Source organism: Puma concolor, unplaced genomic scaffold (genome assembly GCF_028749965.1).
Source record: "Puma concolor isolate L17-30 unplaced genomic scaffold, mPumCon1.1.hap2 unalloc_scaffold_57, whole genome shotgun sequence".
Classification (NCBI taxonomy): domain Eukaryota; kingdom Metazoa; phylum Chordata; class Mammalia; order Carnivora; family Felidae; genus Puma; species Puma concolor.
Window position 1 is genome coordinate 192,479 of NW_028240266.1, and position 25,013 is coordinate 217,491.

Sequence of the window (25,013 nt, forward strand, 5' to 3'; positions counted from 1 at the left end):
CCATTCCTCCAAAGGGACGGGGGGAGTGGTGGCCTTTGCAGGGTGGAGGGAGGCCTGGGCCCCAAGTGATTCTGGGAAAAGGGCCCGCTCTGGTGGTGCAGAGCCCATCTCCAGGGAGCTAATAAAGGTGGCGTAAATAAAGATATCAATAAATAAAGGGTGGGACGTAGGCGGGGGAGGGGCGCGCACTTGCTAACAGTGCACGCGCGCATCAGGGGGCTGCCATAATGGTTTGGCTCCCGCTCAGTTCCCAGCGCCAGTACCCCACTCGCCTGGGTCGCTGCGCCCCGGAGCCTCCGCAAGTCATGTCCCGGCTGCGCCTGTTGGCCCCACTGCTTGTCCTTATGTGGCAACCGTTGTGGCTGCTGGTCCAGGCAGCTCAGCCTCCAGAGTGGGCCCTGGACCCTGCCCAGCTGACCTCCGACCCCCTGGAGGCGGCTGAGCCCTGGTCGTCGCGCTCCTCTGATCCCCCACCCGAATCGCCCCAGGCACTTACACCCCAGCTGGGCTGGGGGGCTTTAATTACCTGGGGTCCTCTGCTCCAGCCCAGATGTTGGCCCCGCCTAAGGATTTGAAGGAGACTTTGGTTCCATTCGTGAACACACATTCCGTTGGAGGACTACCCCCATTCAGATGAGGATCTGAATGACCAGCTAACCCAGCATCAAAGGCTCCCAGAGGTGGTTCCAATGCCAGGTTGGGATTATTTAATGTTTCCCAGGGTTACAGGTAAGCCTTTAGATGTGGAACTTACCACAACTCCAGGGCCTGAGAAAGGTGTTGCACCTTCTATAGCCCAGCAAGAGGCCCCACCTCAGCCTCTTGAACATACTGAGGAAGCAGAACTTTCTCTAACCCAGCAAGAGACCTCGGGTAAGCCTCCAGAGGAGGTTGAGCCTTCAAGTGAGCGGGAGACCCCAGGTCAGCATTCCGAGCCTCCTGGGGTGATTGATCCTTCTCTAAGGCAGCAGGAGACCCCAGCTCAGCCTTCAGTGCCTCGTGAGGAAGCTAAGCCTTCTCTAAGCAAACAGGAACCCCCAGCTCAGCTTCCAGACCCTTTTGGAGAAGCTGAACTTTCTCCAACCCAGGAGGAGGTCTCAGCTCAGCTTGCAGAGCTCCTTAATGAGGCAGAATCTTCAACCCAGCAGGAGACTCCAGCTCAGTCTCCAGGGGAGATAGAATCTTCTGCAACCCTGCAAGAGCAACCAGCTCAGCCTCCAGAGTGGCCTTCCAGGGAGGTGGAACCTTCTCCAACCCAGCAGGAGCACCCAGCTCAACCTCTATGGCATCATAAGATGACAGTTTCACCTCCAGGTCACTACCGTGATCAACATTTAAACCTGCCCAATGTCAGTTTGAAACCTCCAGATGTGCAGCTTACCATGACTGCAGAACCCACTACAGAGGTGGGACCTTCTCCAGTTCAGCACGAGACTAGAGCTCAGCCCTCAGTGCCTCTTAATGTGGAACCTTTTGAAACCCAGCATGAAGCCCCAACTCTGCCTCCACAGTCCCCTGAGGTTGAATCTTTGCCAGTTCAACAGGAGACTCCAACGCAATCTCCAGAATCTACCACACAGGAGAAACTTCCAACACAGCAGGAGACCCCAGTTCAGTATCCAGAATATCCTGGCGAAGTTGAACCTTCTCCAACCCAGCAGGAGGTCCCACATCAGCATCCAGCGCCCCCTGAAAATGTTGAATCTTCTCCAGTCCAGCACGAAGTCTCAACTCCACCCGAAGATTTTCCTGAGGAAATTGAACTTTCTCCAAGCCAGCAGGAGAGCTCAGCTCTGCCTCAAGTGCCTGTTGCAAGTAGAGAACCTTCTCCAATCCAGCAAGAGGTCCCAGCTCAGCAACCAAAGCCCAATGAGGGGGTCGAGTCTTTTCCAGTTCAGTATGAGCATCCAGCTCAGCCTCCAGGGTCCTCTACAGATGTTGTAGCTCAGTCTCCAGTACAGCATGAGGTGACATTCTCACCTCCAGGTCCAGGTGAAGCTCAGCATCCAGTGTTGCCTAATATCACAGTTAAACCTGTGGATCTGAGGATTTTCATAAGTCCCCAGGCAACTAAGGAGGTTGAACATCTTCCAGTGCAGCAGGATGTCCCTGCTCAATCTCCTATTCCCCCTGAGCAAGTTGAATTTTCTCCAGCTCAGTCCAAGCGTCTTTCCCAGTCTCCAGAGTCCCCTGAAGATGAGTCTTCTCCAGGCCAACAAGAGGTCCTAGCTCAGACTCCAGACCCCCGTAAGGCTGTGGAACCTGCTTCAGGCCAACAGGAGGCCCCAGCTCAGTCTGTAGTCCCCCAGCTGGCCCCAGCTGTATCTCCTGAGCCCCCTAAGGAGGTAGAACCTTCTCCCACACCACAGGAGGCCCCAGCTCAGCTTTCAGAGCCTCCTGATAGGTAGAACCATCTCCAGTTCAGCAGGAAGTCCCAGCTCAGCCTTCAGAGCCCCCTAATGAGGCAGAATCTTCTCCAACCCCGCAGGAGGCCCTGGTTCAGTCTCCTGTCCCCCAGCAGGCCCCAGCTGTATCTCCTGAGCCCCCTAAGGAGGTAGAACCTTCTCCCACACTGCAGGAGGCCCCAGCTCAGCCTTCAGAGCCCCCTAATGAGGCAGAGTCTCCAACCCAGCAGGTGGCCCCAGCTCAGTTTCCAGTCCTCCAGGAGTCCCCAGCTATATCCCCTGAGTCCCCTAAGGAGGTGGAACCTTCTCCCACACCTCAGGAGGCCCCAGTTCAGCCTTCAGAGCCCGGTAATGAGGCAGAAACTTTTCCAACTCAGCAGGAAGCCCCAGTTGTATCCCCTGAGCCCCCTAAGGAGGTAGAACCTTCCACACAGCAGGAGGCCCCACCTCAGCCTTCAGAGCCTCCTGAGAAGGTGGAACCATCTCCAGTCCAGCAGGAAACCCTATCTCTACCTCTCGAGCCACTTAAGGAGATAGAACCTTCTCTAACACAACAGGAGGTACAAGCTCAGCCTTCAGAGGCCCCTGAGAAGGTAGAACCATCTCCAATTCTTCAGCAGTCTCCAACTCAACCTCCGGAGCCCTCTAAGGAGGCAGAAACTCCTCCAGCCCAGCAGGAGGCCCCCGTTCAGCCTCCAGAGCCACCCGAGGAGGTTGTAGCACAACCTCCAGTCCGTAATGAGGTGACAGTTCCACCTCTAGGACAAGAGCAAGCTCAGCATCCAAACTTGCCCAATGTTACTATTCAGCCTGCTGACCTGGAGCTTACTGCAACTCCAGAACCTACTGTGGAGGCTGAGCATTCTACAATCATGCAGCAGACTATAGCTCCTCCAGAGGACACTGCGGTGACACCTCCACATCCAGAGCAGGTCCAGGCTCAGCATCCAAATTTGACTGAAGCCAGAGTTCAGCCTTTAGACCCAGAACTGACCATAACTCCAGAACCCACTACAGAGGTTGAAACTTCAACCACGCAAGAGATCCCAGGTCACCCTTCAGGGCCACCTAAGGAGGTTGTGGTTCAGCCTCCACTGTTTCGGGAGGTGACAGTTCCAACTCCAGGTCTGCAAGCTCGTCATCCATTGTCACCTAATGTAACAGTTCAGCCTTTGGACCTAGAGCTTACCATAACTCCAGAACCCACTATGGAGGTTAAAGCTTCTACAGCCCTGAAGAAAACTACAGCTCCTCCAAAGGACCTTGAGTAACATTTGCACATCTAGAGCAGGTTCAGGTTCAGCCTTCAACCTTGAATAAGGCCAAAACTCAACAGACCCCAGACCAGCCTCCAGAGCCGCCTAAGGAACTTGTAGCTCAACCTCCAGTATATCAAGAGGCAGCAGTTCCAACACCAGATCAGGATCAAGCTCAGCGTCTGTGGTTGCCGAATGTAACAGTTCAGCCTTTGGACTTGGTGCTTACCGTAACTACAGAACCCACTACGGATGTTAAACATCCCTCAGCCCTGCAGCAGACTACCGCTCCTCCAGAGGACCTTGAGGTGACATTTCCACATTCAGAGCACATTCAGCATCCAACCTTAACTAAAGTCACAGTTAAACCTTTGGACCCAGGGCTTCCCATAACTCCAGAATCCACTACGGAGACTGAACCTTCTCTAACCATGCAAGAGACCCCAACCCAGCCTCCAGAGCCACCTAAGGAGGTTGTTCCGTATCCATCCCAACAGGAAGTGACAGTTCCTACTCCAAGTAAGGATCAAGGTCAGCAACCAACATTGCCCAGTGTCACAGCTCATCATGTGGACTTGGGGCTTACCATAACTCCAGAACCTACTACAGAGGCTGAACATTCTACACCCATGAAGGAGACTACAGCTCCTCCTCCAAAGGACCGTGAGGTGACACTAGCACATCCAGAGCAGGTTCAGAGTCAGCATCCAAACCTGACTGAAGTCACAGTTCCACCTATGGACCTGGAACTTACTGTAACTGCAGGATCCAGTGTGGAGACTGAACCTTCTCCAACCATGCGAGACACCCCAACTCAGCCTCCAGAGCCACCTAAGGAGGTTGTAGTTCAATATCCATTCGAGCAGGAAGTGACAGTTCCAACTCCAAGTAAGGATCAAGGTCAGCATCCAGCATCACCCATCATCCCATTTCGTCATGTGGAGCTTACTATAACTCCAGAACCTATTACAGAGGCTGAACATTTGACAACCCTGAAGAAGACTACAGCTCCTCCCCCAAAGGACCTTGAGGTGACACTTGCACATCCAGAACAGGTTCAGAGTCAACATCGAAACCTGACTGAAGTCACGGTTCCACCTATGGACCTAGAAATTCCTGTAAGTCAGCAACCAGAGTCATTTGAGACAGGTTTTCCTCCAACAACTCAACATTCTGTGGTGCATTTTGTAAACTATACCTCAGAAAAGGCATACACAACTTTAACTTGGCAACCAGAACAGAATGCCGCCACAGACCTCAAAATATGTGAGCGCTGTACCTGCAAAGATGAGACACTGTCGTGTGTTGGTCTCAGCCTACAGCAGAGGCTCCGCAGAGTGCCCGAGCCGGAGCCCGACACCTACAACGGCACCTTCACCATCTTGTAAGAATCGCCTTTACTTGTTCGTTCTCTGCCTCCTGCTTGACATGGCCGTCTCTTCCTCAATGTCGTCCTGGGCCTTCCTCATCTCCCCAACCACGTTGACTGACTTTCTGTTTTTACCTTTTCTTTGTCAACTATCCCTTATCTTCATTTTCCTTTTTACTACTGTTCGCCCTTCTCCAATCTTTTACTTGTAATTGTCCTTATTCTTTTTCCTTATCCAATTTTTAGCCCCATTATTTCATTCCTTAACCTCTACTCTCCCATTTTTGCTCCATCCTCTATAATAGGATACAACAGAGTAGTGAAGAGTAGAGATTCTGGAACTAGATTGCCTGCGTTTGGGCCGAGGTCTGTCATCTATTAGCTTTGTGACTCAGTTTCCTTTTCTGTGAAATGGAAATTATGATAGCTACCATCTCATGGGATTATTGTGAGATCTAGATGAGGTAATACATATGAAGCACTTGGATCAGTGCCTGGCAAAATATGAGTGTTAGCTGTTATTATTTTGATTCCCCAGACCTCATCTTTGACCCCCGGCCTTCCACATACAGTACTCGGTTTGGGCCCAACCCAAGAGTAAGTACGATGGGCGCCACACTAGGATGAAATCGTCTTCAGAACATGAAATGACAGGTGGGAAGAAAGGAAATGGTCATAAAAAGGGAGGTGGCATGTAATTAAGTACTAAAAGAGGTACCATGGGTGTTGGAATTCAGCAGACTCTGTACTCAGTGGAGTATGGAGGTCAGGGAGAGCTGCATGGATAAGCTAACACTTTAGCTGAGACTTAAAGAGTGGCTCTGATGTGTTAAATAGAGAAAAAAATGGGTATAAGTCTAGGCAAAGGCATGGCTGCAGGAATGATCAGGAATTAAGAATTAGGTTAGGGGTGCCTGGGTGGCTCAGTCGGTTGAGCGTCCGACTTCAGCCCAGGTCACGATCTCACAGTTCGTGAGTTCGAGCCCCACGTCAGGCTCTGGGCTGACGGCTCAGAGCCTGGAGCCTGCTTCCGATTCTGTGTCTCCCTCTCTCTCTGCCCCTCCCCCATTCATGCTCTGTCTCTCTCTGTCTCAAAAATAAATAAACATTAAAAAAAAAAAAAGAATTAGGTTAAGCAGTTAAAGATCCAATTACGAGAAACCTTGACTATCAGCTAGAGAGGTTTGAACGTTACATTCTGAGTTACAGAGGGCCATTGAAAGTTTTCAAGCATGAGATACAGACCATTGAAACGAGGATTATTTTCAGTTCCCCATATAGGGCGATCTGGAGAGGAGAGCTTGATCCAGCGAGACCAGATAGAATGTTCTAACAAAACCTAGGGGTAAAGTAACAAGGGGCCGAATCAGAGTTGCTGAAAAGAGTAGAAAGAAAAGCCTTGAGAGCACTGCAAAGGAGGAAGTGACAAGATAGACTAACTGATGACAGTCGCGGGTGGGGTGTGCACGGGAAAGAGAAAACTCAGATATTACTCTGAAACTTCTGTCCCAGAAAAGGAGAATGATGGAAGTTGAGGCATCTTTTACCAGGGAACATAGGAGCAACCAGAAGGCTTCAGGTTGACTGGAAATGTCCACCAGGCACAGGGGCAGATGGGTATCTGTTTTGAATTTATTCCTGACTCCCCTGAAAAAAATGTGTATATAAACTGACCAGGTAAGCTGTTGTTGAGGGAAGAGGACAAAACTACAGGTAAAGGTTCAAAGTCATACGCAGGGTTAGCGGTTGAAACTGAACCTCAGGCATTTAATAGCTTCTTTTAAACATGTGTAATTCATGGATACATGAGTTATCATGGATACTTTTTTTTGTTTTTAATGTCACAGGTATAGAGGATAAAACGTGAAAATCCCACCCCACCCTCCCTACCACTCATAAGATAACTCCTGTCACCTTTTTGATGTGTGTCCTTCCTTCCCATCTCTTTCCTTTGCATTTTTTCCTAATTTCCTAATGAGGGGATACTTTTTAATTCCTTGCCCAGTGATTTGTTGCTTTTCCCTATGCAATATGTCTAAGAAATCTTTCCATGTTAGTTATTCTAATTTCTAATTTCCCTTATCCTTCTAACACCTAGAGAGGTTTCAGTAGAGGGCTTCTTTACATTTGTTTGCTGATAATGGTAAATTTTTTACCATTTTTTTCGTTGGATTATTATTTTCTCATTGATTTGTGGAAGGAACCATTTTAGGCACATAAGTGATTTGGGGGAAAATAATACTTACCTCCAGAGTAATGAACAGGCGTTATCTACCCAAGGAATGGAACAAATAGGACGTTCAGGTTCTAAGGAGCTGCCTTGTTTGTGCCAGTGGCCCCACGCTAGCTCTTTATTAATTGCACCACCTGGGATGCTGATAGCTGTGGAAAGTAGAAAGTTGGCATTTACTGCATTTGAATATTCCCCACAAGGTTGCCAGTGATTCTCTTATTTATTCCGTTCATTCCTTTCCTACCTGTTCAAGGATCTGAACTGTGTTTCTTCACAGAAATTTCCAATACATTGATGAAAATGTATGGAAGGGATACCGTTGGGCTGAGAAACTGTGAGTATATTCTCTCCAAATATGAATACAAAAAAAAAAAAACAAAAAAAAAACAAAAACTAACTGCATTCTAAGGTCCTTCTTGGTCCAGAACTTTGAAGTCAGTAGCTCTGAGGAAAGGTGTTTCCCCTTCCATATCCCAACTCAACCTCTACCGATTGCAATTCTGTGTTAATTTTTTTTTAACGTTTATTTATTTTTGAAACAGAGAGAGACAGAGCATGAACGGGGGAGGGTCAGAGAGAGGGAGACACAGAATCTGAAACAGGCTCCAGGCTCTGAGCTGTCGGCACAGAGCCCGACGCAGGGCTCGAACTCACGGACCGCGAGATCATGACCTGAGCTGAAGTCGGCCGCTTAACCGACTGAGCCACCCAGGCGCCCCTCAAGTTTTCTAATTTATTCAACGACCATTTCTGCTGCTCATAGACTGAGTTTTTTACTAATGATAATACTTTTCATTCATATAATCTTGAGTTGGTTCTTTTTATTAGATGTACTGTTTACCTCTATCTGAGGATATATTAATGATGCTATTCTAAATTTTTTATAGTGTTTATTTTTGAGAGAGAGAGAGAGAGAGAGTGAGAGACAGAGTGCAAGTTGGGGAGGGGCAGAGAGAGAGGGAGATACAGAATCTGAAGCAGGCTCCAGGCTCTGAGCTTCAGCACAGAGCCCAGTGCAGGGCTTGAACCCATGGACTGCAACCTGAGCCGAAGTCGGATGCTTAACCGACTGAGCCACGCAGGTGCCCCATTAATGTTGGTATTCTCAAATCCTTTTGTGTTTTCTCTGTTAACTGTGTCATTGACTATAAGCTGTTATATTTGTTTTTTATTTTCTGTCCTGAATGGAATTGGCTTTCTCACTCCACATGGTCATTCCTGAGTGCAATTTATCTTTGTAGTTGAGATTTGACTTGCTTCTGTTTTCTGGTCCTAAGGAAGAGGTGAAATGAACCACGGGGCTTGTTATTGGTGACAGGTCCCCCTGAGAGTTAAAGAAGAGGTGGGAGGTGACTTCTAATGGCTAGTCAGAGTGTAGACCCTTCCTCCAGGGTTCTGGGACCCTGCCCCCTTCTAACACCAATGGCTCCTGCCTGGAAGAAAACACCCTTTGCTGCCAGATCCCAGGAGGAAGGATGTGGGGTTGATGTGCTGTCCTTGGTCCTACTGCAGTATCCCAGCTAATCACCCTGTAGGTGGCTCCAAGGCATTTCTGGTGGGGAGTGTTTGTAGAGCTACTCCCTTGGCTTTGAGCTAAGGTTGTGGATTTTCTAATTGTATCTTTTCTAATCATTCTTAGGGACTTTGGTGGAGTTTGGAGTTTGGTAGAGACCTGGCATGTTTCAATCTGCCAGCTTGAAATAGCACAACCTCTTAGGAAGGCAATTTTGTACCCCTGTTAAATCCTGGAGAAACTTAGGCAAATGTGTACTAGGATATAAACAGAAAAATGTTCAAAGCAGCACTGTTTATAATAACTAAAAATTAGAAAAATCTAGTATCCACCAACAGTAGAAAGAACAAATAGCGTTACACGGGTATTTACTCTATACATATTAAACTGAGCATTTATGTTATGTGCATTTTATGCACATTTTTAGTTCTCACAGATACTTTTTGGTTGGGGAAAAAAATTAGATGGCTTTACTCGTAGCACTGATATGGTTATAAATAGGGCTTCCACAATAAAATTTGGGAAAAGAGAGGAGGAAGTGGCAGTTCTGTCCATGTTTTTGCCACTCAGGGCTGGATTCTAACAGAGATTTTGTGATCCAGAGAGTAGGCATTAAATGTACATTTTGGTGTGAAGAGTGGATAGGGGTGTGTGTGTGTGTGTGTGTGTGTGTGTGTGTGTGTGTGAGAGAGAGAGAGAGAGAGAGAGAGAGAGAGAGAGAGAGAGAGACAAAGGAGTATGTGAGAAGAAAATATTTGAATCAAACAGCAGAGGTCGCCATCCCTACATTAAATAAGAATTAGTGTATTTGGTGGCACCATTACCCAGGTTTCTCTCACATCTAGCGGTCCTGTGTAGCAAATAGTTGTAGTTATTTTGCATTTTGACCCAGAAATGACCTTTTCATTTTGCAGAATTCTCAGTGAAAATTATCTGACCGAATTACGTAAAGACACATTTGAAGGCCTGCTATCCCTCCAGTATTTGTAAGTTAATCAGTTCATCATTTATTATGAGTTTTTAGTTATATTATTTATTAAAAAATACAGGGTTCAAATTAGATAATTGCAACAATTTCTTCTAACAGTAGAATTCTGTAACTCTCTCTATTAAATTGTATAACTCTGTAAGTCTGTGGGGACCCAGCCCATCTCTAGCATTAAATACCTCCTATGCGTTTTCAACTTTTTAATTTTATAGACAAGATCTAGGAAAAAGCCCTTCAGTTGTAGAGGAAAAGGGGTAATGAGGTCTGAGCAATTATGGACACCCATATGAACCTTGTTATGTAAGTGTTCATATACCATCTGCCTTTATTTATATTTATTATTTATGGCCCATGGATCAAATCCTGTGTATGGTCTGTCTTGATACAACCTATGAGTTCAGAATGATTTTCATGTTCTTAAAGGGCTGTAAAAGAGAAAAGAAGAGAGAGAAACAGAGAATATGTGACAGAGACCGTATATGGCCTGCAAAGCCTAAAATATTTACTGTGTGGCCTTTACAGAAAAGGTTTGAAAAAGTTGGCTTAGTAAAATGAGAGGAATTGAAGTTAACCTCAAATTGTCACCTACAAGACAAGAAAATATAGAACACTTACATTAATTTGAATGCCATTAACCCAGAATTTTTAAATAATTTAATCTAAATGAAATATTTAAATATGAAATATTTAAGCAGGTGAATTATGTAAGCAGTATTACCAAGTACATATTAAATTATCAAGAGAACAGATTAGGGATTTCAGTGTGGGAAATTTTATTAGTTTATTTTTTTATTATTATTTTTTATGTAATTTATTGTTAAGTTAGCTAACATACAGTGTGCTCTTGGCTTCAGGAGCAGATTCCTGTGATCGGTGTGGAAATGCTTATGCCACCATAAAAATAGATGTTTAAAATGATGGTTAAGGGGTTGGGGCTCCTGGGTGGCTCAGTTGGTTGGGTGTCTGACTTTGACTCAGGTCGTGATCTCACAGTTTGTGGGTTCGAGCCCCGTGTCGGGCTCTGTGCTGACAGCTCAGAGCCCGGAGCCTGTTTCAGATTCTGTCTCCCTCTCTCTCTGCCCCTCCCCCACTCATGCTCTGTCTCTGTCTCTCTCAAAAATAAATAAACATTAAAAAAAAGATGGCTAAAGGGCACGTGGCTGTCTCAGTCATTAGAGTCTGCAACTCTTGATCTCGAGGTTGTAGGTTAGAGCCCCATGTTAGGTATAGAGATTACTTAAAAAAAATGAAATCTTTAAAAATATAATGATGGTTAAGTGGTATAGTTAGAAATGTTTACACTAAACAAACATCAGAAATGCCTCTAACTTCGCTAATTACAGAATAAACATCTCTCCAGCCTCATTGTCAAGGAAGAAATGTTTGCATATATCTCTGTACATTAGACATACAGAGATACTAATGTTCTTTGCTATGGAGGTTCAGTGTTTATTCTTTGCCCATGCCATCCAAAGCTGTGTATTTCATTAATCCTTTTTTTAAAAATTTTTTAATGTTTATTTATTTTTGAGAGAGAGAGAGAGAGAGAGAGACAGAGTATGAGAGAGACAGAGTATGAGCAGGGTAGGCTCAGAGAGAGAGGGAGACACAGAATCCGAAGCGGGCTTCAGTCTCTGAGCTGTTGGCCCAGAACCCGATGCGGGGCTCGAATTCATGAACAGTGAGATCATGACCTGAACCGAACGAAGTCAGATGCTCAATCGACTAAGCCATCCAGGCGCCCCTCATTAATCCTTATTAATGATGTGCTTTAGAAAATAGATTCTTCTTGCAAATGTAGAAGGCTTAAGGGTAGTGAGTAAAAGGAATCTCATATGACACTAAAAATAGTCCTTCAAATTATCAAACCTTCCAAGTCTTAGGGGACAACCACTTTGTATTGGTCTTCTTGGCTACCTCTGCCATCTGGGCTCCAAACGTTACAAACACAGTTTGGAGAAAAACAAAAGAGACAAACTGCGCAATGGATTGGGCCTTTCATTATTTCTACTATGAGGTACTTTGTAAGCCAATTATTTCATGTTAGGTGAAGTGTTCTCATTCATTCATTCAAAAAAAAATGTGAATCAAAACCTAAAAAAGAATGTGACAGGCCCTATGCCCAGTACCATAGGCACGCAGATGGTTAAGACAGGCTTCCCACCCTTGTAGGAACTCATGATTTCACAGGGAAAATAAACAGAAGCTTAAACCATAACGCATAAGCACTAAATGGATGATGAAGCACTGACAGAGTGCAGAAGCGGGAGCCACAAAGTCATAAAACCACATTTCTTTTCAGTCATTTTGCTCCTTCTACTCACTACCCAGCTGTTAATTTATTTTATAAATATTTGAGTTTGTTCTTTGTCCATGCATCAGTTTTAAACACAGTAGACAACGCAGATGAGCAAGACTAGTCCATACTTTCATGGAGTTTATGCCCAGAGGAAATGGAATGCCAGAATAACTATATTAAGAAGAAATTGGGGCACCTGACCGGCTGAGTCAGTAGAGCATGCGACTCTTGATCTCAGGGTCGTGAGTTCAAGCCCCAGGTTGGGCGTGGAGTCTACTTTAAAAAATTCAAAGAAGGAGAAGAAGGAGGAGGAGGAGAGGGGGAGGGGAAGAAATGGATTTGGGCAATGAGAAGTATAAGTTGTTTTTGGAACATAGAAGAGGGGGGAAGACTTCAAGTTGGATCAGGGAAGTTACTAGAGAAATGCTGTTTGAACAGAACCTTGAATGGCTATGACGTGTCATCGGATAGACATCTTGGGAAGAATATGCTTGCAAAATAGAGTGAGTGAAAGGCAAAATGCAGGAGAAATTTCTTTGGTATCTGTAGAGTAGGAAACTAGAGCCAGATTTAGGATTTTGAAGGCCTTGGATAATATGCCAAGCTACCGTGTTATCACAGCAGTGCTCTAGGACAAACTTTAGACTGCACCAGGGTCACTTGGAGGCCTTGTCAGGACACAGGTTCCACCTCCACAGTTCCTGATTCACTCAGTCCGGAGTAGAGCTGAGAATTTGCATCTTGAGTAAGTTCCCAAGTGACTCTGATATTTGAGAACCACTCCTGGAGAATTAATCTGGTGACTGTGTGCAGTATAGATTAGAATGGGAGAGACCAGAGATGACAATGCCAGTCAGAAGATGGTGGTACCCATGTAGGTGGAAAGTGAGGGACTCGGCTGAAATCAATGGAAATAAGAGGGTCAACTATAATCAAGAATGGGTGTTTCCAAATAAAAATCCAGTACCATGTTGTTTTTTTGTTGGCCCCACTTGCAACTGAAGCAGTTGATAAATTCATAGAGCGTTTAGGCAATGTACAACCAAAAATAAATTTCTATTAATATGATAATATAATTCTGAGTTCGTTCAAAGTTAGGTATTGATTAGAGGAGTAACTTCTTTTCAAGTTAAATGAAAAGGTATCTTTTATCTCTTCTGGTATTGACTTGGTGTCGAGAAATACAACTAAACCAGGAAGGTGTGCTAATGTGAGAATATCCCTTTTAATATTAGAAATTATATGTGGAGATCACAACTTTGAGCTCATAATTTAGAAATTGATGAGGCCACAGAAAGTCATTTAATCAATTCTTCTGCTCTCAGGAAAGATTACTTCCAAGATCTATCAAGATCTATAGTTGTATGTTTTATGTATGAAGATCACAAAGGTGAGACTCTTAAGAAAGGTGAGGGCAGGGTTAGGGGCTCTGGAAGGTTCAAATAACAATTCCTAATACTCAGAGTTTAGCCAAAAGCTACTTATTCAATACTATCATCCTACTAATTAGATAGCTTAGAGCTAATTGAGGCAATATTTTCCTTTTCCTTTTCCTAGAGATTTATCCTGCAATAAAATACAATCTATTGAAAGACGTATATTTGAATCCCTACCTTTTTTGCAGTTTATGTAAGTTACAAATATAATTTCATTGTATTTGGAATTTTTATTAAACTTAATTGTAAACCTCTTTGTTATTCATTTTGAATGAATGAAACTTTATTAGTCGAAAGCTACTAAAATTATGTAGCAAATCTTTTTTGTCTGTGGCAAAGTTTGGTGTGAGAGTTATTATAGAGATCAGAGTGAATCGTTCTAGAGCAGCAGTTCTCTGCCAGGGTGCTTTTGCGTCCAGGTGACACTTGGTAGTGTCTAGAGACATTTTTGATTGTCAGACTGTAGATGTGCTGCTGGCATCTAGTGGGTGGAGGCCAGGGCTGCTGTCACACCCTACAGTTCACAGGGCAGCACCCCCCCCCCCATAACAAAGATTATCCAACCATAAATCTCAACAGTGCTAAAGTTGTGAAACATTTTTCTAGAGAAATAAACTTACTTCTCTAGAAAAAAATACTTACTTAACACAAGTATTTATTGAGCATTTACTGATTTGTATCTAATGCACCACATGTATAAACATGAAAGTATAAATCTTTCATGCAAATATTTTTTTTAAAAGGCAAGCATCTTTCATAGTGAGATTTCTTTAGTGTATGGAGATTGTATTGTGGTTATGTTTCGTTATCTATAAATTAGAATCACTGCCAAAGGATAAATATTCTGAAAATATCTTGTTTTTCTTCTTCGTTTGTGTCTTGTTTTTTTTTGTTGTTGTTTTGTTTTGTTTTGGTTTTTTTTTTTTTTTTTTTTTTTTTTTGGTGTGTGTAGAAATCTTGGTTGCAATTTACTCACCAAACTGAACTTTGGAACATTTCAGGCCTGGCATGGAATGCAGTTTTTACACAAGCTGTAAGTGAAACAGAAAATGAATACATGTAAAAAAAAAAACCAAAAAAAACTACATGTAAAAATATCATACAGTGATTGGTTAGGTGTGTGTTAATAAACCCAGTATGAATTCTGGAAAGTAGGTCTTAAAATCCATTTTTTTTTTCAAATGAGGAAACTAAGGTACAAAGAGGCCAAGAGACTTGTCTTAACTCCTAAATGGCACTCTCTGCCCTCCCTCGTACCCAGCTTTGTGTGGGCAGTGAAGGCCCCAAGCAAGTAACACCCAAGTCAGTATTATCATGGGAATTCGTGACAGTGATGCTTCCCCAAGGTGTGCGTGGTCCTTGAAATCCACTTCTGAATTTAACTTTGATTCTGGCTCACGTGCAAGTTTCCTGTGCAAAAGAGAACTGCGAAGAACTAAGTTTAGCACAGAGTTCTCCAGGCAGCAAAAGGTGTGGGTGCTTCCTCAGCCATCAGGAAAGCAGCAAGAACTCCTGAACACCTGCCACAGGGCACTGCTCTCCATGTGCTTTCTTTCCTGACCACTCTTCAGTTAAGAAGTGTGTGACTCCCTTTCAGCAGGGACATTCTGTGATTTCTCTGTCAAAAAGCAAATCATACTGGGCATGTTCAGTGGCCTGAGGGGGATGTTGAGACTCAAGGTTGAAGACCCTCCACTAAAGCAGACGCTGGAAAAGACTGGCTCACTGTCTTGTGGTTCAGAAATCCGATTTCACAGCTTATCTTCCGTTAGATGAAAGTGTTTACGGTGTGTCTGGAGCTGGAGTAAGTTCCTGCGGGTGCCCAAGAGCAGGGGCCTCCTCTCTCATTAATTTGCTGATGCCTAACTTGGGGAAAGAATACTGAGGGTCAGTTTTTTGTTTTGCCAGCATGCCAGAGAACGGGCTCATTGAGTTTCTCCACCAAGAGGTTTTAGTGGTGTCAATATAATGTCTTAAAAGTCACCACCTCTACTAAGCATCTTATAACACCAAGAGTCTCTTCTAAGAATCTGAATTTCATAGTTATGTAGGCAATACAGGACAAAATAGGGTGGAATCCGTTGATAACAATGAATGAATTCATTGAAAAACAATCCGTGCCACGCGCACTCTATGTCGACAATGTACTAAGTACCGGGGGTACAAAGAATATACAGGGACTGTCCCCAAGAATCTTTCATACTGGAAAAAGGAGAAAAAGATGGCCTTTTTCTTGTAATTTACTAAGATATTTGTAAACTGATGGAAACCCCTGTCTTGCCCGACTGAGATCTCTATCAGTTAACCATTTGTTTTCTTTCCTTTCCTTTGTCCTCCAGCAGCCAGAATGACACATATCCCACCTGGGGCGGGGGCATGTGCTAATTTGTATTTTGCCCTCAACTTGCCCCATGCTCCCTCATCAATCTTACATGACAGAGAAAGGTAATTAAAGAACCAGAGCTAGCTGGTATTGAGAATAAATTAATACTCATGCCATGTGTGTTATGCCCAGAATTCGTGATCCCCAAATACCGCCAGGGAGCCGAGTCCGGTGTAAAAGCAAAAGAGCCTTTATTGGAGCTAGCTCGAGCTCAATCCCCTACCTGCACTGTCGAAGCTGTGAGATACCCGGGAGAGAGAGCCAGTTTCAAAAGGACAAAGGTTTTACTGGTGCCTAGTGGCAGTTGGTGAGGTAATGGCTGCGGCCTCAGCTGATTGGCTGGGGAAGGGTCCTGGGGAAGAGTCCTGTTAGGCAGTTGGGGGGGGGGTTACTCAAGGGGAGGAGGTGTGGTCAAGGTGAAGGACACAGAACAAGATGGAGTCGGCCGGTGTAGGCCCGCCCTTTCAATGTGGTTTGAATAGAGCTGTACTACTAAAACGAATTCACAGTTAACTTCCAAAACATTATCACAGTACAGTAAGTGTGTATTGGAGGTTGGGCTCCTTGTTTGGGGCCAAACTTTTCTTTTCTTTTTTCTTTTTAACGTTTATTTATTCTGAGAGAAAGAGAGCGTGCGCAGGGGAGATGCCATCCCGTGAATTCAGTCACGTTATTACCTATGTGACTTATTACTGGGGTGTTTATAAGTTGAAACAGTATTTTCTCCAGCATTAAATAAGTTTGTAAACCTTTTGGGCCCCAGCTGAGGTGGATTTATCTTGAACTGACTGGAGCTTAAACTTCAGGTCTCCTCACTTACATAGGCCCCTTCCAAAGTCTTGGGAGGGACCCTCGCAATTCCTGTACGCATAATTTTGCATGTTTTGATGAGGCAGGATTTCCCAAAGTAGATGAGGTTCAGACCCTACAAGGCCTTGATTCACCCCTGGGTTTCAGGTAATTATATCTCAGTAAGTTTTTTGAATGAAGCCTCTTAAGTTATTGATAAACACTGAGTGAACACGTTAGCGGTGTGGTAAAGTCTATTTTGAATCTGAAATCCACCTCAAAGCCATGCCAAGAGTTTATTAATAAGGTACCACTTTTTGAATGGTAGTAATAATCCTGTTTCTTTCAGATGAAATCAGGAATGAAATATATTATGGAAAACCAACAGTGGTTGATAATCCTAAATGTTAAGTATAGTTTTTTTTTTTTTTCCTGACTTTAAAGTGCTTCTCCTTCATTCACCTACACAGGTCCAGACTGGTGGCTTATTTTAAAAAATTCACTTCATTGGTTCTAACAGTACGAGCTCCATGATTTTAGAAGCTGAAGGACTCTACGATGTAGAAAGGCTGTACCTTATCGGGATAGAGCACATTCACATGCTGGCTCGTCTGTGGCGCATCCGTATTGTGCCAAGAACATAAGCTCTAAGGGAGAATAAGGAAAATCTAAGCCTTGCCCCTGTTGAATTATTGTTGAGAATATCATTGAGGTAGGTGTGGCCACCCTCTGAAGGCAAACTCGAGCCCCAGTCACAGACACGCCCTAACGCTCCCCCAGTCAACCGGCATCTGCTTCCTTTTAGACAGCTGTGTGCCCACAAAAGTTGACACACTTCAGGATATTGTCATCGCTTTTTGGTATGTACTGGAAATCCTGGCAGCTTCTTCTCAGATTCAGAAAGGCATAAACGTTAAGGATGAAGATAACAACTCAGGGCTGTCCTTTTGGGGTGATTTAGGGTAACTTTTATTATTTTCCGTGTGTGGTAGTTCAAAAGCTTTGCCATAGTCATACCCAACTATTACTTTTCTTCTCCCAGCTGCATCTGAGTCTTCCCACGTATATACCAAGGCATCTTCTTTCTCTGGGAAGCATGGTAGTTGCTCCTCCGCCCCATATCATTTCTTTAATACCGACCTCTATTAGGTATTTACTGCGCTCCGGCACTATGCTAAGACCTTTCGCTTGTGCTGCAAGTAAGACAATGTGTCTTAAACTCTTAGAATAGAGCCTGGCACGTGGGAAGTGCTCCGGACGTGGCCCCTCACACGGCACTTCATTTTCGTTTTTCCAGCAACTCTTGTGACACAGGTAGTATTATCCTCATTTTGGGGATGAGGAACTTGAAACTCAGAGACATCGGGTGACTTGCCTAGGTTCACACTGTCAATAAGTGACAGAACCACTTCAGAAGCTTCGCGAGTAATACAATTCCGCATTCCCTGGCACTAGGTAGGACCTGAATGACAACTGGCCTTTTGGGCGTCGTCCCTTGGAGTCAGCTTCTCACTGGAATAGGACCTTTCGAGCAGGGAGCTCCTTTTCCCTATGCTTCTGGAGTTCCTGGCCATGCCACCTATGGGCATCCCCAGGCTTCCTGCTCACCGCCTGGTGCAACTATCACATCGTCACTGCTAGGCACCCACTCTGTGCCCAGCCTTATGCTAGGTGCTTTGCACATGCTCTTTCCTTTAATCCTCAAGTTGCCTTATGAGGTAAATGCTGCTAAAAGGACTCGGAGATGTTCGTTACTTAAGTCCCTTCACCAGGAAGTGACAGCCAGAATTCAGACCTAGGTCTGCCTGATTCCAGGGCCCTTGCTTCTTGGGCTGGTCCTCACTGCCAGAAACTCCTCTTCAAGGCTATTCTCAGAACTTTAATTAAAACATAGGCTCACCATTTCAGATTCTTTAGGCTTCGCCCCTCCCCCCGCCCAACCCCTGAGAAAGGATTTACGTGATGCCCTTAGATGTCTTGCATTGAGGAGCTTCCCATGGGGAGTCACGTTCTCATGGCTCATGGACCTATGTAGATGAATAAAGGAAAGGGGTTATTCTATCCCCAGGTACTTCAAACAGACTGGAATAGGGTCTAGATCACTCCACTTATCTCTTCAACTGCTTTCCTCCAACGAGCCAGTTTTCCCTCCATGCCTTGGGATTCCAGCGTAGAGAGTTTGGAGTTTGTCCTATTTGAAATTTATTTTCACTGCCTGCTTTGGACATTTTTTCAGCTAAAGCTGTTAGGATTTCAGTACATTCAGGACAGTGGTGACAAGCTTCAGTCCTCAAGTCTTCTCTGTCTCCTCAGTTAATAGAAAGGAAACGTAGCCCATCTGTCTGGACCTCTGTAGAAGAATTTGGAGAAAAAAAAAATAACACGTAAGAAATGTTCCCTTATTTTGTGAGCTACCTTTAGTCTGTCCCGTTGCTCTGCAACAGAAAGCTTTTGCAAAAATACTTGAGTTTTCCTCTTCAAATAAGATAGTTTTTTAAAAAACAAAAGAATACCTAGAACAGTATTTCTTCAACTTTGATTATGAGACAGTCTTTGAGGATAACTGTTGTTATGTTTGACTCCCATAAAGATAAGCCCACGAATATCCAAAAGCCAATAGACTGAGTCAGCACACCTTTTATCTGTAAGATGAGGGAATTGAACGGAAATGGAGATGATCTCTAGTGCAATGTCCACCGTTCGTTCGTATCGCAGTCTGTGGAAAAACAATTGCTGTCGGTCCAGCAGAGGTAACCTGTCGGGTCAGTTCTCATTCTCCCCTTGGCTCAGGCACAATAGCTCCATGAAGAAAAGGCGGCACTAAAGACAGGAGGAAATAGGATAATTTGGAGTGGCCTGTATTTTGCTTTCACTACAGATAAACACGGGGCATTCATCTCAGCAGGAGGGCTGCCTGGGTAAGAGGAAGCACTGAGCCGATGGGTATAAGGCCATGGGTGAGCTACCAGGAAAGAGGGGGGGACAGTGGGGGTAGAGCACTGAGATAGTTGGGGGGAAGGATAACGAACTACTAAATTGTTTTGGCTGCATAACTCTTCATAGTCTTTCTTAATAGGGAGCCGGGGGTGGGCGCGGGGTGGGGGGGGGGGGAGCAGTGGGCAGGGGAAGACACACACGTGGAAGAGCTTACTTGCACAGAGCCCACCAGTAAGCTTGTAGGTATGAATGCCATTGTTATTGTTTCAAAGCCAAAGGACATTCAGAGCCTCAAGGTTGAGGAACTGTGTTTAACCAGACATGTGACACTCACGTTCTTTCTCTTCATAACATTGTCTGACTGGATATTAACTAGTGTTACACAAACCCGACATGTTAATGGGCCTGAAAAAACGTAGAAGAATGGGCTGGAATAGGAAGAATAGGGGAGTTTCCAAGGCAGGAACAAAAACGCATGGCTCCCAGCCGCACCGCTAACTCCCTCTGACCTCCGTTGTGGAAGAGTTTGAATCTTCGCTCCCCTTTTCTCCACCTACTAACATGTTTATCTTCTGGCAACTGGTTCTCTATTTATCACAACGTGGTTCTTTTTTTTTTTTTTTTTTTCAAATTGAGATATAGTCCGCATAATAGAATATGCAACGTTATAAAGTATATAGTGCAATGGTATACTTTGATAGACAGTAATCACTGCTAATTCCAGAACATTGTCATCACCCCCCTCAAAAGAAATACCATACCCATCAGCCTTTACTCCCCATTCTCCCCTCCCCCCAGGCCCCTGGCAACAACTAATTTACCTTCTGCCCCTATGGATTTGCCTATTCTGGACATTTCATCGAAATGTGTGTCTAGTTTCTTTCACATAGCTTGTTGGCTTCAAGATTTATCCGGTTGTAGCATGTTTCAGTACTTCATTCTTTTTTCAATGTTTATTTATTTTTGAAAGAGAGCGCACACACAAGCGGGGAAGGGGCAGAGGGAGAGGGGGACAGAGGATCCAAAACCACAGAGCCTGATGTAGAGCTCGAACTCATGAACTGTGAGATGACGACCTGAGCCAAAGTCAGATGCTTAACCGACTGAGCCACCCAGGTGCTCCAATCACATTTTGTTCATCCATTCGTGAGTTATTGGACATTTGGATTATTTTGACTTTTTGGCTCTTATGAATAATGCTGCTATGAGTATTCATGTACAAGTTTTTGTGTGGTCATATGTTTTTAATTCTCTTGGGTACGTACCTAAGAGTGGAATTGCTGGGTCATGTAGTAACTCTATATTTAACCCTTTTGAGGAACTGCCAAACTGTTTTCCACAGTGACTACACCATCTTACATTCCCACCAATGTATGAAGATTCTGGTTTCCCCAAATCTTGCTACCACTTATCATTGTCTCTCTGTTCGATCATAGCCATCTTAGTGAGTGTAGAGTAGTATCTCATTGTAGCTTTGATTTCTATTTCCCTAATGACCTAAGACATTGAGCATCTTTTCATGTGCTTATTGGCCATTCATGTATTTTCTTTGGCGAAATGTCTCTTCAAATCCTTTACCCATTTAAACATTTGATTATTTGTCTTTTTCTGAGTTTTAAGAGTTCTTTATATATTCTGGATATTCTGGATACTAGACTTGTATCAGACATATGATAGTTTTGGGTTGTTTTTTTATTTTTAAATAAAGTCCAGCTTACCTATTTTTCCTTTGGTTTGTTGTGCTTTTTGTGTCATGTCTAAGAAACTGTTGCCTAAATCCAAGGTCATAAAGATTTCTCTCCTGAGAGTTTTATAGCTTGAGCTCTTCCATTTAGGTCTTTGACTCATTTTGAGTTAATATTTATATATGGTGTGAAGTGTAGGAATCCAACTCCATTATTTTGTATGGGGATATACGGTTGTCCCAGCATCATTTGAAAACACTAGTCTTCCCACAGTGAATGGTGTTGGCACCCTTGTTGAAAATCAGTGGGCCATAAATGTGAGGATTTATTCCTGGACTGTCAGTTCTGTTCCATCAGCTTACATGTCTGTTCTTATGCCAGTACCACACCGTGATTACTGTAGTTTTGAAGTAGGTTTTGAAACCAGGGCGTGTGAGTCTCCCCATTTGGTTGTTCTTTGTCAAAATCGTTTTGGAGCCCCTGGGTAGCTCAGTTGGTTAAGTGGCCGGCTCTTGATTTCAGCTCAGGTCATGACCTCACAGTTTGTGAGATGGAACCCCGTGTTGCCATCTGCACTGACAGCATGGAGCCTGCTTGGGATGCTCCCTCTCCTTCTCCCTCTGCCCCTCCCCTGCTCACACTTTTCCCCACTCACACTCGCTCATGTTTGCTCTTCTGCACGGGTGTGTATGCTCGCTGTCTCTCAAAATGAATAGATAAACTTTTTTTTTTTTTTTTAAAGATCATTTTGGGCTATTCTCGGTCCCTTGAATTGACATACAGATTTTAGAATTAGCTTGCCAATATTTGGAAAGAAGTCAGTTGGGGTTTTGATAGGGATTATACTGAAACCACAGTTCAATCTGGGGTATAGTGCCATTTTAACAATATTTTCTTCTGATCCGTGAACATGGCATATCTTTACGTTTATTTCAATCTTCTTTAATTTCTTTCAACAACGTTTTGTGGTTTTTAGTGTGATTCTTGCACTTCTTTGGTTAAATGTTTTCCTAAGTATTTTATTCTTTTGAGTACTGTTATACATGGAATTGTTTTCTTAATTTCATTTTTGGAATAGTCATTGCTGATGTATAGAAATAAAGCTAATTTTTACATATCGATCTTGTGTCCTGTAACCTTGCTGAACTCATTTATTAGTGCTAAGGTTTTTTTTCTACATTCCCAGGCATATGTCTTGTGGTCTTCTAGTTACCCAGGAAGATGTTGGAGCATTTCAAAGTCCCTATGGACATCTCATTTCTCAGCTTTTCCCTTTTAGGCTTTTTGTTTAGGCTATTTTTTGTCTTGTGATCAATTGCCTCACATAGCTGCCAGATTAAAACATTTATCTATAATTGTTTTCAAAAAAGGCCCCTTGGGAAGAGGCTATTTTAGCACTGTGCAGTTCTCAGTGAGGTCAAGGGCAAGGCTTTCAAGTGAAGTTTTTTAGGGACCCCACTAGACAGGTAAAACAATGACAGTTTGTTCTTTGGGAATGAGGCTTTAAGGAACTTCAGCTCCATTTTGTTCCCCTGGGATGTGGGCAATTTTTAAGGTTCTCATCAGGATGGAGAGCAGAGGTTGAGGACAAGTTAAAACAACAGAGCTCACTGTTCTTATAGAAATTAGTAATTTTTTCTTTAATACATGCTCTCCGGGTTGCTGCAAGCCCATTGGTTAAAATTTCCAAAGTTCTGAGAAAGTTGATTTTGACCATTTTTGCTAGTTGTTGTTGTTGTTGCTTTTACGGAAGGATGAATTTTCAGACGTCCTTCCTCTCTCATTTTCACTGATTCACCTGTAACAGGGCTTTAAAATCTCTAAAGTCTCAGGGCACCTGGGTGGCTCAGTTAACTGCCTGACTCTTGATTTCGGCTCAGGTCATGATCTTGCGGTCATGGGATCAAGCCCCATGTCAGGCTCTGCACGGGGCATGGAGCCTGCTTGGGATTCTCTCTCTCTCTCTTCCTCTGCCTCCCTTCACTCATACTCTTGTACTCTCTCTCTCAAAAAATAGAATAAAAAAATAAGAAATGAAATCTGTAAAGTCTCAATGATCACAGGCTAATTAAATACTTAATCATGGGAGATGATTAGAGGAAAGGAATAAAAATAGAAAATGTAATTCTTAGAGAAGCTCTCCCAGATGGAGAGATGAAGTTCAGCAAAGTGTTTCTATATTTAATGCTCTCAAAGTTAAGTTTAAGGTAACGGCTATTTTAAACCCCCTTTTTTCCATACAATTTAAATACAGGCTTTGGAGTCAGAACTGAGTTCAGATTCCATCTCTGCTTCTTGACTGGCTGGACAAACTGGGACAAATTATACAACCTCTCTGTACTTCAGTTTCCTCACTTGTAAAATGGGGTAATGATGTATCTATCACATAAGGTTATTGTGAGGTTTAAATGTGAAATGCTGATCACAGATGCCCCATAGCTCAATAGTATTGGTTGTGATGATTATCCTTATAATTTTGCAAAAGTACAGTGATGATTCTTGAGCAGAGTCAACCTAAAGGCAGATTTTCTTTTCTTTCTTCCTGTTTCCTTCACTTTATTTTTGCTGTAAAGAACTGAGAAGAAAATCTACTCAGCATTTTGGAATAAAAACTTGTGTCAAGCAGTGACAAAATGTTATTTATTCAACAAGCCTTCACTAAGTAACTAGTAAATAACAAGCACTCTGTCAGGCACAGGGACAAAAATGACAATAGAGTATGGTCCCTGCCCTCAGGGAGCTGGCAGTCCAGGAGATGGATAAGGAAACGGGATCATATGCCACCTAACAAAGGCTGTCATAGGAGAATACACATGGTGGGGGTATAGCTTTCACCATTTCCTCTTAGATTAATCCCTTTGTCTTTGGCCCCCAAACTGAGGAATTGGTCCTATTTTTGTCTTTAACCGGGTGTTTTAAACTGTGGAATTTTTTACATTTCTAGAGATAAAGGAAAAGCACCTAGAATTATAGAGGACACTAGAAACAGTATTTCCTACAGAGCCTGGGCTTCCTACCAGCATAGTCACTTCTAGGGTTTTCAGCCCAAAAAGTTCTTTGGCATATCTTGGCTTTGCTGTCCACGTAAAAAAAAAAAATTTTTTTTTCTCTTTCTGTTCTCCACTTTATCGTCCAGAGAGCTGGGTAGTTCCCAAAGGAAGAGTGCTTTACAGAATGTAAGGGTGATTTATAGGCAAAGGCAGAAAATGATTAGTTTTAACCTTCCAGTTCCATACCCCCAAAATGACCATAAACTTTCGTGGTAGTCATTACTGGAAATGCAGATCATTTTAATTCCATTGCATTTTTCAGAATTATCAGTCGTAACCCTCTGTCAGCTGTTGAAGATTCCTATCTTTTTAAGTTGCCAGCATTAAAATATTTGTAAGTATTGCAACAATCTCATGGCTCATGAGATGATTTCTGATCTTTTTTGTTGTCATCAAAAGATTAAGTATTTTGCGTTTTGGGAAAAAGTCCTAATTTAAGTTTTAACTCGGTTATTGAAATAAGCATTATTAGCAAAGAAAAAACGTATATGGGCAAGATAGCCTGCAGAGGAAGGCGTAGTAGTGAAGAACACATAAGAGACATGGGACTTGCAGATGTAGGTAGAAATACCATTTATCTCAAAGTGGAAAGTGGAGTAAGGTGTATATTAAAAGAAAAAAAGACTAATCAAGAGAGGTGGATGCAATTGAGAATGAAAATGAGGATAAG

General features: G+C 43.4%; 1 protein-coding gene and 2 long non-coding RNA genes across 3 annotated transcripts in view; 2 read left to right on the forward strand and 1 right to left on the reverse strand.

Moving 5' to 3' along the window:
• The window catches only part of LOC147571130 (uncharacterized), a 43,030-nt gene that overhangs the window by 543 nt on the left and 17,474 nt on the right, over positions 1 to 25,013 (forward strand). The window contains 10 exon segments of the mRNA XM_086696618.1: positions 171 to 495; positions 498 to 627; positions 629 to 2,289; positions 2,853 to 3,671; positions 3,674 to 5,045; positions 7,541 to 7,597; positions 9,691 to 9,762; positions 13,621 to 13,692; positions 14,452 to 14,532; positions 24,606 to 24,677. Coding sequence (XP_086552744.1) covers positions 171 to 495; positions 498 to 627; positions 629 to 2,289; positions 2,853 to 3,671; positions 3,674 to 5,045; positions 7,541 to 7,597; positions 9,691 to 9,762; positions 13,621 to 13,692; positions 14,452 to 14,532; positions 24,606 to 24,677 — 4,661 coding nt within the window.
• Positions 17,617 to 19,496, reverse strand: LOC147571131 (uncharacterized). Its single transcript, XR_015247671.1, has 2 exons — positions 19,307 to 19,496; positions 17,617 to 19,021 (listed from the first exon to the last, which is right to left on the reverse strand). It is a non-coding gene; the product is annotated as an uncharacterized LOC147571131 (long non-coding RNA).
• LOC147571132 (uncharacterized) lies at positions 21,223 to 22,414 on the forward strand. Its single transcript, XR_015247673.1, has 2 exons — positions 21,223 to 21,526; positions 22,151 to 22,414. It is a non-coding gene; the product is annotated as an uncharacterized LOC147571132 (long non-coding RNA).